The sequence below is a fragment of the Kogia breviceps genome, chromosome 5, assembly GCF_026419965.1.
Source record: "Kogia breviceps isolate mKogBre1 chromosome 5, mKogBre1 haplotype 1, whole genome shotgun sequence".
NCBI classification, from domain to species: domain Eukaryota; kingdom Metazoa; phylum Chordata; class Mammalia; order Artiodactyla; family Physeteridae; genus Kogia; species Kogia breviceps.
The window spans coordinates 49,725,674-49,743,639 of NC_081314.1; the positions used below are offsets into that span (position 1 = coordinate 49,725,674).

The 17,966-nt window shown below is 32.4% G+C and overlaps 1 protein-coding gene across 1 annotated transcript in view; it reads right to left on the reverse strand.

The window, feature by feature from the left end:
- The window catches only part of SI (sucrase-isomaltase), a 155,228-nt gene that overhangs the window by 94,779 nt on the left and 42,483 nt on the right, over window positions 1–17,966 (reverse strand). Inside the window, exons 2-5 of the mRNA XM_059063987.2 lie at window positions 4,331–4,448; window positions 2,949–3,085; window positions 1,208–1,325; window positions 805–914 (exon numbers count right to left, since the gene is read on the reverse strand). Coding sequence (XP_058919970.1) covers window positions 805–914; window positions 1,208–1,325; window positions 2,949–3,085; window positions 4,331–4,448 — 483 coding nt within the window. The remainder of the gene's footprint in view (window positions 1–804; window positions 915–1,207; window positions 1,326–2,948; window positions 3,086–4,330; window positions 4,449–17,966) is intronic.

Below are 17,966 nucleotides of genomic sequence, written 5' to 3' on the forward strand. Positions count from 1 at the left end.
CCCATCAACAGACAAATGGATAAAGAAGATGTGGTACATATATACAATGGAATATTACTCTCATAAAAAGGAATGAAATTGGGTCATTTGTAGAGATGTGGATGGACCTAGAGACTGTCATACAGAGTGAAATAACTCAGAAAGAGAAAAAGAAATACTGAATATGAACGCATACATGTGTAATCTAGAAAAACGGTACAGATGAACCGGTGTGCAAGTCAGAAATAGAGACACAGATGTAGAGAACAAACATATAGACACCAAGGGGGGAAAGCGGGGGTGGAGAGTTGTTGTGGTGGGATGAATTGGGAGATTTGGATTGACATATATGCCCTAATATGTATAAAATAGATAGCTAATAAGAACTTGATGTATAAAAAAATAATAAAATTCAAAAAAAATCATGACTAGAAGTGATATCAGTAAAAAGAACTAGAGAGTGTGTCACATTGATATAGAACAATTAACACCTTTCTCAAATTAAATTTTAAACTAATCTTTTATCACAGTCTTTAGTTGAATAACAAAAAATTACTAAAGTTTTTTGAGTGTTTATTCTTCTCAGGACACTGTACCAAATATTTTACATTGACTATATTATTAAGTTCTCCAAAAACTACTGCCAGAGAAAAATTTATTGTTATATTTGAGTAAACAGTCTCAGAGAAGTGGAGTAATGAGTCTAAACTAGCTCTTTGCTTTGGAATAAATATTTATTAAGAGGGAAATGTCTTGTTGGGGTGAAAAGTGTATTCATAACATGTTTTATTAATAACTTTTCTTTAGAAATCTCAAAGACCAAACCTTGAACCGGAAACGCTTGGGTGTCTGACTTTGAGTTGTGAGGAGAACAGTGTTAATGTCATTTCCAAATAGTGTTGGTGAAGGTATCCTGTTTAATTTGGCTTCAAGTCCTTAAAGAAAGAAAAAAAGTTTTCATGAATTATAACTTTATTTACAAAGATTAATAAGTATTAAATATTTTCACATTTTCTAATTTTCTTGCCTGTCACATATAATGACTTTTTTTTTTCATTTGGAAGATACAATCATGCAAAAAATGTCCTTAATATACCGATTTGAACATTTTTGTGTACATATTTCCCATTTGATTTTATTTAAGATATCTTTCCAAAGAAAATTTTTAAATGTAGTTTTTTCATTCAACTTAAAATATGTTGGATCATCATGACAGAATACTTCTCACCAGTATTTGTTGATGTTGTTCCCTCAGCATTATAGCCATGGTTATCTACGAAGAAGCACCAAGGAATTACAGAATTATTCCATGGTCTCCAGCAGCAACCTCGAGCTGCACAAAGTGTCTGATAAAACATTTATTAAAGGAATCATGGGGTTAGTATTGTTATCATGTGGGTCAATCTCTATTTTTTAAACATACACTCATTCCAATAAATGTCTGAGTGAATGTTTAAAAAAAATCTTATTTCTTCAAATATATAATGTGCTAAAATATCATTTATTCTTTTGTTCCTTTCACTTGGAAGAAATGTAAATATTTGATGAATTGAATCAATTACACCCTATCAGAGACTGATGTTCTGAATTGTGATTTATCAAATTTACATATCAATACACATTATTGTAAGCTCGTTATTTTAAAGGTTCCTGCCCTCTGGATAATTACAGTCTATTCTGTTGTCATGTAGTCAATGCAGAAGAACTAAAATATTTATTGTGTACCAATTATGTATCAAGTTGCAGTTGAGGCTATAAAGATGAAGATATGGCCCTAAACTTAAGCCTACATAAAATGTTTAAGGTAGTTATTTCCAGAAAATTAATAGTTCAATATGATTTAACAAGTTTATGTGCCAGTTGTTGCAACATCCAATTAATAAAGTAAAATACTAAATTCTCAGTAATTTTATGATCTATATGGAAAGATTATATGAAGTGAAAGAAAAATTATATATGTTTACAGTAAAAGTTGAGTCATATGGTGCTGCTGTGTGTTAACATTGGCATAATCAAAAATCTATTTAATATTTAAATTTAATAGTGTGACATGTTTTCATAATTTGAATGCTTGTGAGCTTTTTCTTCTTGGCTATTTGCCTTGAAAAAACTGTTAAAAGCCTCCACTTTTACCAGCTGATGATATACATGTTAACTTCTCTCCTATTTTTAACATCAAATTAAAATGTCATCAGGTACACATACACACACGCATGCACACATACACATGCAAATATGTATATTGCAAATGAGAGCAAATGGGAGCTGAGCATTTTGGAGGGTCATTACCTAACAGAAACTAAAGTATGTGTGACTTTTGATATAGACATTGCAAAATGGGAATACACACACACACACACACACACACACACACAAATTCACTCATTGACATTTTAATCCCACGCAAGTTATGAAGACCAAGGGAGAGTCAACTAGGGTTATGTGAATCCATTCAGTTACACTTACTTTTCTCCATTTGAGCTCCTTCTCCCCAATTACCAAATAATAAAAATAAATAATTTTTAAAAATTAGAAGAATCAACGTTACTTTGTTTTCCACAGACTATTCTTAATGTTATCATCACAAATACTTTAATAGAATGTAGATATCTTTCTCAAATGTTCTATATTGTCAAAGGTTATACTTTTTTTTTTAAGAAGTAGGTTGGAGAGGATAGAATTTCATGAAGATTTATAAATTTAACAATAGCTTGTTAAGCATGGGAAAATATTAACTTATTAATTTGAATTGTAAGGAAGTACAGAAAAGCAAGCTCAGTAATTTCCATTATCTCTCATCTGTTCATACATAAATACAATAAAAAGAAATGCAGCCTAATTAATGGCTAGAGTTTTAAAAATATGGAACTGATCCAATATTAAATAATTATCTTAATATACTTATCTTAATATAATTATCATACTATATATATCTATTCATAAAATTATTCAAGACTTTTGTTGCAGACCTGTGTTGGAAATTGTTCTGGAATGCAGTTTATTCTCTCATTGATAAGATCATTTAGCACACTTGGACATTTTCCTGAACCAGGATACACAGTGGTTGTGAGAATGGTAGCAGGCGTTGAAGTAGAACCACTGACTTCTGGGAAAGAAAGAGGTCAATAAAAGAAAACATGGTTTTAAATTAATTTTCCAAATTCTCAAGTAACAAAAACATTGAAAGTATTCATAAATGTATATATAATGAAAATTAACATAAACTTTGCATTAAAAAAACCCCACAAATTCAAGTCCTAGTCACCAAAAGGGAAAGATCCAAATGCTATTTAAAACTGTCAAAGCCCTGTTGACTGTTCCTTCAGAGAATCAAAATACATTCACAGGAGGTCTTGAGGTAGATTCAAAAGGAAACAAAATGTATATTCCCACAGTGCTTAAAAATTGTGTTTTAGAGATGAAGAAAGAAGGTGGAAAAACATGGATGGGGAAAGGATGTAGAGGAGACAAGAATTCGAGCAGAAAAGAGAAGATTAAGAGGAAGAAGATACTTGAAGTGAATCAAAGAGAAAGCAGGGAATAGTAAAGAAAACTAAATTCCAGCTCTGTGTAATAAACAATGACTTTCTAACAATCAGAGATGGGGAAGATAAATTTGATTGTTTCACAGTGTAGTGAGATTTCAGTTTACTAAAAGAAGGTAAAACAAGAGACCAGAGGCAGCAGAAAATGCTAACTACTGTTAGATTAGAAGATAATTTGCAATATGTTTTCCAATTCTGATTTAGTCAAGACAGAATGATGAAGAAAGAAAAAGTAGATTAGGTGGATCAGAGTGGCATGTATCAACCTCAAATCAGGATAGAAATATTCAGGAAAAAAAGATAAACGTTTCAAGTCTGTTTCATTCCTGCTACCTGTTTTTCTAATACAACATCTCTCTTCTTAATAAAAAGTTAAGCCTATGACAAAGAGATTATCCCCCTAAATTTCCCCACCCTACCCCCCACATCCCTGCAGGTGTCTGAAACCCAGAGCAAAACCTCACTAATGAGATTTCCTACTAGTTAGAAAAACCTCACTGGTAACTATAGATGATTATTCCACTGTTCATTAACATCCTGATCCTTTTGCCTCTTTGCTGTTGCTTAAGGAACACAATATGGGGAAGATCATTAATATCAAAGCACATAGATTTCTTGATTACAATGATGCTTCATTGGAAAACCTGCAATATAATGGATAGAAAAAGTTGTAGTAATTGTTCAACGTACCTGAGATCTTTCTTCATGCACTTCATCTCATATAGGTTACGTTTCAAAATCCTTAATTATTATGGAGTAAACTTTATCTCAAACTCACTATAATAAGTATTTTCAATATTATTTACCTTCAACAGCAGGTGTCTTAGTTGCTAAAACAGCAATTAGGGCAATAGCTATTATTGTAACTATAGCAAAGAGGACAATCAGAGAGATTTCTAATCCAGTAAATTTCTTCCTTGCCATCTAAAGAAAGAAAAGGAATATATGTTTGAAATGTAGAATATACAACTACAATAAGTGACCATTATTAATATAAAATTATGCACATTTGGTTTTTTTGTCTACTAAGCATAACACAAGCAGAGTCGCAGAGAGCTCTATCAGTTTATAATGTAAAATAATACACATTGGCAAAAGTGTAAACAACACATGCAGTTTTAAGTAAAAAGAATAAATTAGTGATGCACATTATAGTAGTATACTAAAATGAAAATACAAAAGGAAAAAGATCTCCAAATAGGTGCATCTTGCTCTCTCATTTTAGAACATTTTTTCAAGTCAAAGAAAGCTTATGCTTGCATTATGTTCCTTACTTCACAACAATTGTATGAAGGAGATGCCATTATTCACATTTTACTCATTAGGAACTCAAGGCTTAGAGAAAATGTTATTTTTTTCAAAGTCAAAAAATCCAGTTCTTCGTACTATTGCTCTACAATTCCAACAGTGCTTTCTTATAAGGATATTGTGGAAAAGAATATAAATATAAATATGTGGTAAAGAAAATAAATATAATTATATAAAATAATACAATATAGGTCTTCCCTGGTGGCGCAGTGGTTGAGAGTCCGCCTGACGATTCAGGGGACACGGGTTCGTGCCCCGATCCGGGAAGATCCCACATGCTGCAGAGCGGCTGGGCCCTTGAGCCACGGCCGCTGAGCCTGCGCGTCCGGAGCCTGTGCTCCGCAGCTGGAGAGGCCACAACAGTGAGAGGCCCCCATACCGAAAAAAAAAAAAAAAAAAAAAAAAACCAATATAAAATTTTGTAAAAAATATATATACACAACACACACACACACACACACACAGAGATAGATATATATACACACATACATATGGTATATATTTAGGAGTTGGTTCTTAAAAAAAAAAAAATTAAACTACGTGCTTTCTAAGTTCCACCCTTAAATAGCAAATAAAATATACCAAACTCTCATATCAAAAATATATATTCATTTCAGATAACATTATGCATCTGAGTTAGCATCCAGAAGTGCCTAAATGTAGGTAGGGAAGAGCTCTAGTAATTATCTTAAAACCTATTTGTTTAACTTAGTTTTGACCATACGTCTCTTATCTCTCCTAGTCTTTAAGTTTCCATGGCTTTTCTGTATTTTATGTTTTTATATGTTTTAATTCAATGGCATATACCTAGATAGAAATTCAGAATTTTCACAGTAATTGCTCTTACAGATTGCGGTTTGAAAATAAAATTTTTTGCCCTCTCATACCAGTCCCTCCTCCTGTAGCTATCTATGTCAGTTCATATACTCAGTTGTTCCAACCTAAAAACTTATTTTCCCTCTTTCATATCTTGCTACCACATTAAATCATTCAAAAAGTCCTGTTGATTCTACCTCCAGAATATTTTCAGAATTATACCCTTATCTTATCCCCACCAATGAAATATCATTTTTTTGAATAACATGTCCTCTTAGTAAATGCTGTTTAATCTTTCTTCAATTCTTCCACATCTGCTCTTCTGGGTTAGTTCCAATTTATGCCCAGTTCAAGTGCCATGTCATCTGTGAATGTTTTCCTACTTTTAGAAGCAGAGTTAATCTATCCTCTTCCCATTTTACAATAGCACATAGTATATCTATTGCAATTATTTAAACATGCATTAATTTCCTCCATTGGGTTGTTATATACCTAATAGAAAGAATCATGAAAGTAGTTGAGAGCCTGACATCGAATAAGTACAAGCTCAATTTTAAAAATATACCTTATGATTGAAAGTTTAAAGATTAGCATTCAATTTTAGCATATGATTTCCTGTTATAGATATGTAAACTGTTTATTACATCAGGAATCTTCAGAGAACCTGAATGAATGTAAGCTAAATATAAATAAAGCGACATGATCTAAGCAGTTGTTTAGAAAATGAAACCCAGTTGCTCAATGTTATGTGAGAAAACACAGTTGCATTTAAGGTTTAACTTTAAATGAGTTTAACTATCACTCAAAGTAATTTCACTTTGAGATCAAAAAGCCAATAAAAAGGACTATGCATTTCTTTTAAGGGAAATATAAGAAAAAGTGCACATTGTCCTGAAGCTAACCCTCTTTAATCTAAAAAAATCAGAATAAAATTAATGTACCAAAATTAAATTATTCATATGAGTACTTATAAATGATCAGTACTAAAGTTGTTCATATGCTGTAGGTAGTAATTACAGTGATCGTATTTTAGATCACAGTAATTTTAAGCAAAATATTTTTGGGGAAATTATATACTGATGTCCTTTCTCTGTATATTTATTTTCAAAATGAGTAATACTTTATTAGATGATAACTTGATGACTGATCTTTAAAAGATCTGCTACAAAAGATTAAATGTTTTATAAATGTAGCATTCTATTCTCCATATATATTTTTCTTAAATAGAATATATTTAATCATACCTAGAGTATTTCTTTATATTTCAAAATATTTTTGATCTTTATTTTCATCTATATAGAGCAATTCAACTAAACTTGCTATGATTCTACTTGAGACTGACAAAAATTTTAATGAAGAGCTGGGCAAAGAAAATATTCTTTCTTTAAAAAAGTTTAGAAATGTTTTTTCCTGTTTTAGTACAAGGGGCTATATATTTAAAATGGCAAATGAAAATATGTTATAGTTGCTATTTTAAACAAGTGCAGATAGACAGGAATATTGCTAACATGAATTAAAGGAACACACAATTACTTGGAAACACGAAAGTAACAAAGACATATGATCGGTAAACTTACCTTATTTCCTAGTCTGGTCTTTTTGCTCTGCTGTACCAGAGTTGGGCAAGGCTGCCAAAGTAATGATCAGGGAAAAGTGCTCAGCTATAAATTGAGCTACTCATAATGTTTTATTGCACTCTCACCAGCCTATCAGTATTTAATAAACTTCTGCTCACGTGCAATCTAAAAAAACCTTAACCCTGAAAACAGCTTGTGTAAATATCTCACTCTGGGAATCTAGTTAATTAATAATTGTGCTCTCAGATGCTCTTTGATTTCTGGAAGCTGTGAGCTAGCTTAAGAACATAAAAGTACTTATTTATATTGTTTTTTTCTCTTTTCAAAATTGTATTTCTTCTACTATTTGGATATTGTTTTAATTACTGTTTTATCTCATTGTGTGAAATTTAAACTCTCACTGGAAAGTGGAAACATATTTGTAAGCTAGGGTTTGAAAAACATTTGCAGAAACTAACAATTAGCAGATAATATTTCATAAAAGGCAATGATTAAACAAGTTATCTCCTGTGTCTTATTATTAATCTTAAGGCAGAAGAACTGGCAAAATCCATAAGAATGAAAGGTAAAAGTAGAGCTATATAAATAAGTAATACAGAAATAAAATCAACATTTTATTTATCTATTTATTAGTTATAGCACTAATTTTATTATCAAAAATTATAGTGTAAATACAATTTCATACAGAAAAAATGTGCTATCAATTATACTGCTGGTTTAAGCTAGAATAATGTTTAAGAGCAAAGGACTTGATATAAGAGACTTGGGTAAAAATACCAGCTGTACCACATATACCTGAGAAACTCTGGGCACATTTGCTAATTTTTTCAAGTCTGAGTCTTTTTGTCTACAAATTAGAAATAAAAATACTTATTTATAGGGCTACTGTGAGAATTATATGTGCTTACATAGTCTATTACTATTATTACAGCTCTGCTAAGAGTACAATTTGACTCTGAAACAGTTAGTACTTGAATGCTGCATATAATCTGGGCACTACCTTTTCAAAGGAATATATTTTAAAATAATGTGGTCACATAGAGTAGAGTGACTAGTTTTTTGAGGTATCTTGAATATGAGTTTAAAGAGAAACAGTAAAAGAAGCAGATGTATGGAGTACTGTTAAGCCCCTGGGGAGATATAAAGGAGAACGTCCAGTATAGAAAGAGCAGTGATATGGAAATAAGATAAGAATCATTCTAGAATAGTCACAACAGGCAAAACTAAATCCAATGTAATAGAAATTTTAAGTGACTTCCTCTCTATTCACAAAGCACATAATTATACAAGTGGAAAATCTCATTAAATCAACCCAAATCTTCTAGAGCAAAGATGTGAATGTAGCCAAGTCACAGTATATAAAGTCAATGTACAAAAGTCAATCATGTTCCTACATAAAAGCAAAGAATGACTGGAAACTGAAACTAAAATATAGACAGACAGATAAGTAGATAAAAAGAAATAGATATAGCTATAAATATTGGTTGGCCAAAAAGTGCGTTCGGGTTTTTCATGTTATGGAAAAACCCGAACAAACGTTTTGGCCAGCCCAATATTTAGAGAGATATAAGTGAATAGATAATTTATGATAGCAAGAAAAATAAGTACTTGGGTATAAATCTAACAAAATATATGTAGAATCTCTATTCTGAAAACAGCAAAATGTTGATGAAAGAAGTCAAAGACTAAATAAATGGAGAGATAAACCATATTTATGTATTAGAAAACTCAGTATTGCTAAATTCTTGTTCTTAACAATTAGATCTATATATTCAATATAATTTCAATAAAAATCCCAGCAAATAGCTATAAACAAGTTGATTGTAAATTTTTGGCATCTGTGTTTATAGCAACTTTATAATTTCCCCAAACTGGAAATACCTCGGGTATCTGTCAACACCTGGCATATGTATACAATGACATACTACTCAGCAGTAAAGACTTATGAATATTGAGTCATGCAACAACATGGATCAACCTTAAAATTTTCCCTGCAATTTCAGTTTTCTGACTGTTTCAAAACAAAGTAATTAATTAGCAGTTTGTCCACCTTTTTTCCCCCTTTTTAGGAGTAAGAGAAAACACTCTTTCCAGTTTCTGACATCTTTGAATTGAAACTAAATCTGTCAAGTTTTAATTAGTAATCTTTTAGATTTTCTTTTATGTGTAGACATATTTTAAGTAACAGTTTTTGTGCTATTTAAAAAGCTTTATGTGATTTAAAATTTTTATATCTTCAATTTTGTGTCCAGATTTCCCTCTCTGGTGCCATGAGCTGGACTTTGCTTTGATTAGTTCCTTTTGCTCTCTCTGTTCCATACATCCCCCAACACTAGTTCTGGTTCTATTCATTAACCTCACCAATAAGGAAGCAATGTGTTCATGAATTGCTTAGAATGTAAATTTAGACAAAACCCCAATATAAGGGTACTCAATTACAGATATAGGGAAATTATATACAGCAATGAAAGAAGGCATTTTAACTTAAAATATATTGTTTTTCTTTAAAAGCAATTATGAGTTTTACAAATTTTACTTTTTAATATACAAATTATACAGTTAAAACTTAATGAAGTAAAATAACAGAAAAATTGAGTTGAGTAGGCAATAGGCAAAAAAAGTTGTAAAAACCAAGAGTGAAATTAAACCATACCTGGTGATTGACACTTTTAGTAATCAGAACATTTAAGTACTCTCTTCATGGACTTTGCTGTATGTATTTCAGTATAACTTATGTGTATCAAACATACACTTTACGTTAAAAGTTATATGATTTAATATGCTAGTTTCATGTATTGTTGGCCAGCAGAATGCAACAGAAGAGAAAAATCTGATTTTCACAGTGATGATGCAGAGGTACTAAAAAACCCTGAATTACCAAAAATATCCTATTTCTTTCAGAGGCCTATGAAAAACCTAGAAGGAAAATGGCCACATGGGGAGAGGAGAAGGGATGTAAGCAGGTTCTAGGAATTGTTAAATTTGTTTCAGTTGTTACCTCTAGAAGCCGGAAATAGGTAGAGTAGATACAAATACAAAGAGAGAAGCCAAGGTTCCTGCTTTAAGACACATATGAAACATTGAATGCAAAGGAATTTAGAGGACAATGTAAGGAGCTAGAGGCCAGCACCATTAGAGAGACCATGATGAGTGCTGGTATCCCAGTCTAATCACTCACTGATAAATTGCACAGCTGACTCTCCAGTTTTTTTTAGCTCTAGATATGGCTATTCCTCTAAGTTTTAGACCGAAGTTTCCAGATAATCCATCTTCAGCAGATCTAAATCAAAACTCATTACTGTTTCTATCAAGAGCATTGTTTATCTCTCTGTCTTAATATCTCCCCTTTTCTCCAAGTCATGAAAGCTTAAAATTTTCAGCTCCTTTTTGTTCGGCATCATATGTAGACATTTAATTCTGCAAGTGCTTCTCTCCCAATATCTTATATGCAATCATTTCTTTACTGCATTACTGCTGCTGCTGTAATTTATAACTTCAAATCTACATTACTATAATTCTTTCTTAACTTGTCTTCCAGACTCCAGATATTCTAATTCTCTCTCTTTTCCCTAAAGTATACACCTACCTCTCCCCAACAAAATAATGCAACTTGTTTTAATCTCAAGGCAGTATTCCAGTATCACATATTTCCTGGAGATAAAGATCTAAACTTCTTAATCTTATATTTAAAACTCTAAATTTGGTGTCTGCCATTTCATCTTACATCCTCAATCAACCTACTCTTCTGCCATATCCATCTACAAAGCTCTTTCATTTTCTTACTCTCACATCTGTGCTTATTTGGTCCAGAAGCTAGATTGCCCTTCTTCAATATAAATTTTACCTATCGTTCTAGTGTCAGTTGACATCACTCTTTTTCTAAAGGGACTATTCAAATTTTTCTACTTGCCCTTAAGAGCATTAATTAATATCTCCCCATTCCCCTCCATAACAGTGTATTTTATACTTGTGTTACAGTACTGTCTTAGTTTATCTCATATTACAGGTATCCATGCTTGCTTATATTGCCCACATGAGACTGAGAACATTTAAAGAGCAAGGACAATGTCTTCCTCCCCTTTACCTAATTCACAATAGTACACACAACATTTTATGAAGCAAGATATAGCAGTGACTACCAATTGTATACCTATATCGATTCTCCCTTGTCAAAACCAACCAGCCAAAGACCACGAGGAACATGACTGAATTTAAACAAGGAAGGGAAAGGTGTCTCAGACAAACTTGGGAGGGGTTTATTATAGGATTTGGACTTATGCTAAGTGACTACAAAGAGAAATTAGAGAAGGGGGAGGGACTAGGTCTGGATTGGATAATGTCCAAAAGTGAGGGCAATTCAACAATTTAGTATCCTAATCCTTGTTCAGGAGGTGGGAAGAACAAAATGTAGCTGGGGAACATCACTGGTGATACATTCAAAAGTCAGTTTTTGCAACAACAATATGGTGTACTTAAAAACATTGTTTATCAGTATCACCAGCAACAGAGCCAATTTTTCATTTTCTCTGTGTTTTCTTTTTTATTCTTTAGTGGCAGAGAATCCCCTAAATTTATTAAGGTACATGCGTATCTACAGACTACATTTTCCAATCTCTCAGATGTTGATTTTGATGATGTAACTAAATTCTAGTCAGTGAGATGAAACCAGAATTCATGCATGCAACTTCCACCTTACATTTTCAAGAAGAAACTGCTTGCCTTCCACATTCTCTATTTAATTCTTTCTATGAGCATGTGGTTCTGTAAGCCAGCTATGACCATCTATCCCCAGTGGAGTAAGAAGTTAGAAGAGATTTATATTCCTGGATCATCTTGTGAACCAGAGGAACCTATCCACCCTATCATTAACTTTCCTCTTAAATGTTAAATGAGAGAGAAGTAATCTATCTGCTTTGCCGGTGAAGGTTTGACCGTCTTTATTAGAGCACCTTATACACATCCAATACAGATGGTAAGAATAGAAATTGGTTATTGAATTATGAATTCTAATGATAAATGTTAGGAGTGTCCACTATAAATCAAGAGGTTGGATTATATGTATTGTCTATTACCTCCTCTGGCTTTCAGTTGTGTAGATTGCCAAGTATTTTTACAAATCAGGAAACTATATGCATACATACCCTGCATAAACATCTAGGACTAATAAAATATAATAAAATCTTAAAAGGACTAATAGAATCACAATAAATTGATTGCCAAAGGAAATAAAATTCATTGTTACTTTATTATTCATGCTTTGCTATTTTGTGGGGAAAGGTTTTGTTTTTGTCAAATTTTCATTCTTAAAATGTGAACAGTGACTTGGATGGGAAGAGCTGGCTCATTTCAAACATAAGTTCTCGAAGAACTCCTAGTAAGTTAATTTTCAAAATCAGTCATTTAATCATGACTGGAAAAAATCGACAAGATAGACTGCTATTATTAAATTTCAACCATATGATAGTAAAAAAATATTTTGTGTAATATCAGTCTATGCAGTTCACATAAAATGGAACAACTAAGAAAACTGAATGCCTGAAAATAATATTTCTGATCATTATTGTTTGTATTGCAAATATCATTGAAATGATATAAATATCAAAATGATATTTAGTTTATGAAAACAGTCCTAAAACTTTCAACTTATTAATAACTTTCTTAACCCTATTTCCATATTCTGATTCTAGGGAACTTATTGTAGGAAAAACCACATTTTGATGATGGAATATTCATTCACATATTGGAAATAGCCAATAATAAAACAGACTAAGTACTGAATTCAAAGTAAACAGACCATGATTTCTTTTGAATGGCTACTTAATGTATATATTCCTGCTATAGTAATTCCATGCATAACAATAAAGAAAAATAGAATTAAAGTGACTAGAGGATGGTCTAAAATTAATTTGTTTCCCTTAGCACTGTGAGATTTACCTAAATCTCACATTTAAATAAATATTTACTAGAGAATTAAAGCCATTTTTCTTTGGCAAATAAAATAAGAACACTGAAGCCAGTTTAGAAACTTAACTTTCTAAATCCTTCTGAGGTAATTACTATACTATTAAGAATAATTAGTAAAAATTGCATAGAACTCTGTGTTCAACAAATTTCCAATTCTAATTCTATAAAGGTTTCAACAATGACAGTAATTTCTCAGTGAAACGTGGACTAAACATTTCAGTTTCTTATTTCTTCACCCATAATGTAATTCACAAAATATTTATTAGTTGGCAATTACTAAAAGTGAAATTTAAATCAATTTAAATACAAATTATTTGAAGGTAATGAAGTACCCCAATGAGTGAGCATCTACAAGATGTAATCTTTCTACATTTTCAATTAAAATTATACCAGATATTTTCCAATATTCATTTTAGTATTCACCTCTATCAGAAATAGTTTCATGAAATGTAAGTTTTTAGGAGGAAAATATAGAATCAAAGCTCATTTAACTCACAAGTTTTCCAAGGTAATGAGCAACCATTGAACTAAGAAATTCTGCCCAACTCTAATATTCATATTCACTACATTTTGAGAATTTTATGACATTCTTTTTTTTAACATCTTTATTGGAATATAATTGCTTTATAATGGTGTGTTAGTTTCTGCTTTATAACAAAGTGAATCAACTATACATATACATATATCCCCATATCTCTTCCCTCTTGTGTCTCCCTCCCTCTCACCTTCCCTATGACCATTCTAACCAATTGATATGTTACTAAATGCCAACTTTGCATTAAGGAGGATAAAGTGATGAATGGCACTCCCATTTGTACAATCACTGTCTCATAAAGTATGTGAGACTTTGCACTGGGTACAAAAGTCTTAAGTTATGAAACTCTTTATGACACAATAGGAAAATTGTCAAATTAAAATAAGAAAACAGGGCTTCCCTGGTGGCGCAGTTGTTGAGAATCCGCCTGCCGATGCAGGGGACACGGGTTCGTGCCCCGGTCTGGGAAGATCCCACATGCCGCGGAGCGGCTGGGCCCGTGAGCTATGGCCGCTGAGCCTGAGCGTCCGGAGCCTGTGCTCCACAACGGGAGAGGCCACAACAGTGAGGCCCGCATACCACAAAAAAAAAAAAAAAAAGAAAACAGACAAAGGAGATAACATTTTATATTATTAGCAACCTTCTCTGATGTTTTCAGAATATACAAAACAAAGTTTACAATACTAATATTGTAATTATTTCTTCCAGAATGTCTGAGAATCTATACCTACAATATAAATTAAAACTAATAGTTGGGGTCAATTTTAGGTTTGCACGACATTATTTGAATTACATTAAAAGAAATTATAATCCAGGAAAAGTCCATGTGTTGCATGTCACCTATAATACACATATCTAATTAACTGTTTTGTTCTTTCCCAAGTAACATGGGAAAACAACTCAGAAAACATGTAATGCTTTTGATAGCCACAAGGTTGCTAGCACGAAACTGAAAACTCCTTGCACCAAAACGTATTTCATCAGCTTCTTCCATGAACGCTGAGTTGCTAAGAATTTCTACTTTCTGACAGGTCAATTTTAGTAACACAATTTCTTAAAAAGAAGTTTGTTTTACTTACACTTCAAAATGTGGAGATTCTAACTTCTGCCTGGAATATAGAAATCTGGAAAGATCATAATGCTACCACTTTTTAAACAACAAAAAAGTTGACTACTCTGAAAAACCACAACTTTTCTTGAATTCGCTGTACAGTTGATGGTTACAGGTAAGTTTAATAACTTGGATCTAAGTTAGAAGAATGCAAGGAGACACAGGACCCAACTTTTGCTTACCTAGATTACATGGACACCAATGCCATACAAACCAGTAAGGAGAATTCAGCTAATATTTGTAATGAATTGCTACAGGCTGCGTGTGGCTATCATGAGAATAACCTGGGAGCCAAAGACACGAGGAAAATTTGTACCTATTCACAGGCTCTTTTTCAAACGTAGGACTAGATGGAGAGTCTCGGAAAATCCTCCTTGGTGATGCAGGGATAGTGGAAGGAGATGGCTGCCACAGCAAGAAAGGCATAATATTCCACCTTCTTCCATAACTCCCCTAATGGAGCACAGACCTTAAGACCCTAGAAAAAGGCAGTAAACCCTGACATCTTTGGGGCATAGGTAAAGAAGACCTGTTGAATCTGGGGAAAGGCGCAAGAATATGTCTTGGACCCAGACCAGTAGAAATATCTTCCTAAAGATGAGAATGGGGCAGAATCACTGAGAAAGCCAGGCCTGAGACTCAGGGACACAGTAACTGCCCAAAATAGAGGATGAACAAGAACAACAGAGAATATTCCCTGCCACCAAACTAGCTAAAGACCATTGAGATCCAGGAAACAGAATCTGCAGTTAATTGAGGATATCAAGAGCATGGAGACAGCTTACCTTCTCTCAGGCACAGAGGAAAAAGCAAGACCTAAAGCTGAGGGTGGAGCAAGCACTGAGAACATACACTGTAATCCAATACTTCCCCTCCCTTCTTTTGAAGTAAGGACAATTCAAAAGTAAGATGACGCTAAAGAAATGTGAAGCTTGTGATACAATTAGGGTGCCCTTAGAACAACAAAATCCAAACTCACTTTAGCTCCTGACTTGATTGACACAACATTCCACAATAAAAGCCAAGCAAGGGTCAAGATGTACCCATTTTCAGGCTGAAATATTGTTTATCTTAGTCTCTACTATGCAACAAATATATCAGTTTACCTTAGTATTAGATTTACATTTAATTGTCCAAATAATGCTTAATAATATACTTCCATTAGATCATGTATAGTGTATATCTCTCTTTAATTACCTTATTTAATAAATTTATTGTTAATAAAATATTTACAAATTAAAATTTTATAGTGAAGAAAACATTTTAGTGATGCAATTAGAGATATGTACATTCTACTAAGTTTGAATTCCAAGATGTATTCTAAAGGAAAAATGTTAACTCATGCCTATATGTATTGAAAGAATTAAAATCTTGCATAAATTATTTTTAATCAAGATAATGAGGAAAAAGTGAACGTTTATCTAAAAGAAAAATTAAAACTGAAGCAATAAGATTCATAAGAAGCCTGTAGGAAAAATAAAACCTTTAAATAACATGAGACAAGCATAAAGATTGTCTTTAGAGGAGACCTAATATTTGTCTCAACTAATTTCTGACTAAAACATTTTTGAAAACATTAAGAAAAAGGATAAGTATTTCCACCCAACAATATTAAGAACTTAACCTAAATTATTATCAGGATTCAGGTTATATAAGGCCAAATTGTCTTGAGAAACGCATTTCTTCACTTGATATAGTAGTCTCTAGGTCCACCCATGTTGCAGCATATGGCATTATTTCATTCTTTTTTTAATGGCTGAGTATTATTCCATTGTGCTTGTGTTTTATTCTATTGTGTTTGTGTATATATATTATTCCATTGTGTTTGTGTATATTCCATTGTGTTTGTTTATATACACACACACACACACACATATATATATATATATATATATATATATATATTCCATATGTTCTTTATCCATTCATCTGTCAGTAGACATTTATGTTTCTTCCATGACTTGGCTATTGTAAATACTGCTCCTATGAACATTGCAGTGCATGTATCTTTTCTAAATAGAGTTTTTGTTCTGGATATATTCAGGAGTGGGACTACTGGATCACATGGTAGCTCTATTTTTATTTTTTTAAGGAATTTCCATACTGTTTTCCATAGTGGCTGGACAAATTTACATTCCCACCGACAGTGTAGGAGGGTTCCCTTTTCTCCACACCCTCTCCAGCATTTATTATTTGTAGGTTTTTTGATGATGGCCATTCTGACAGGTGTGATGTGATATCTCATTGTTATTTTGATTTGCATTTCTCTAATAGTTAGTGATGTTAATCTCTTTGCATGCATCTGTTAGCTATCTGTATGTCTTCTTTGGGAAAATGTCTATTCAGGTTTTCTGACCATTTTATGATTAAGTTACTTGCTTTTTGATATTTAGTTGTATGAGCTGTTTATATATTTTGGACATTAACCCCTTGTAAGTCACATCATTTGCAAACATTTTTGTACATTCTGTAGGTTGTTTTTTCCTTTTGTTGATGATTTCCTTTGCTGTGCAAAAGCTTTTATGTTTAATTAGGTCCCATTTGTTTATCTTTGCTTTTGTTTCTTTTTTTCCGCACACACTCGCCTGTATTTAACTTTAAAAATATTTGCTTTTGTTTCTTTTAATTTAGAAGACAGATCCAAAAAATATTGCTACAATTTATATCAAAGAGTGTTCTGCCTATGTTCTCTTCTAGGGTTTTTACTGGGTTCAGGTCTTTTATTTGGTCTTTAATCTATTTTGAATTTATTTTTGTATGGTGTGAGGAAATGCTCTAATCTCATTGTTTAACATGCAGCTGTTCAGTTTTCACAACACCACTTAATGAAGAGACTGTCTATTCTCCATTGTATATGCTTACCTCCTTTGCCATATGTTAATTGACCATAAGTATGTGGTTTTAATTCTGGGCTCTCTATTCTATTCCATTGATCTATGTGTCTGTTTTTGTTCCAGTACTATGATATTTTAATTACTGTAGCTTTGTAGGCTGAAGTCTGGGAGGGTGATACCTGAAGCTTTGTTCATTTTTCTCAAGACTACTTTGGAAATTTGGGGTCTTTTGTGGTTTCATATGAATTTTAGGATTATTTGTTCTAGTTCTGTGCAAAATGTCATGGGAATTTTTAT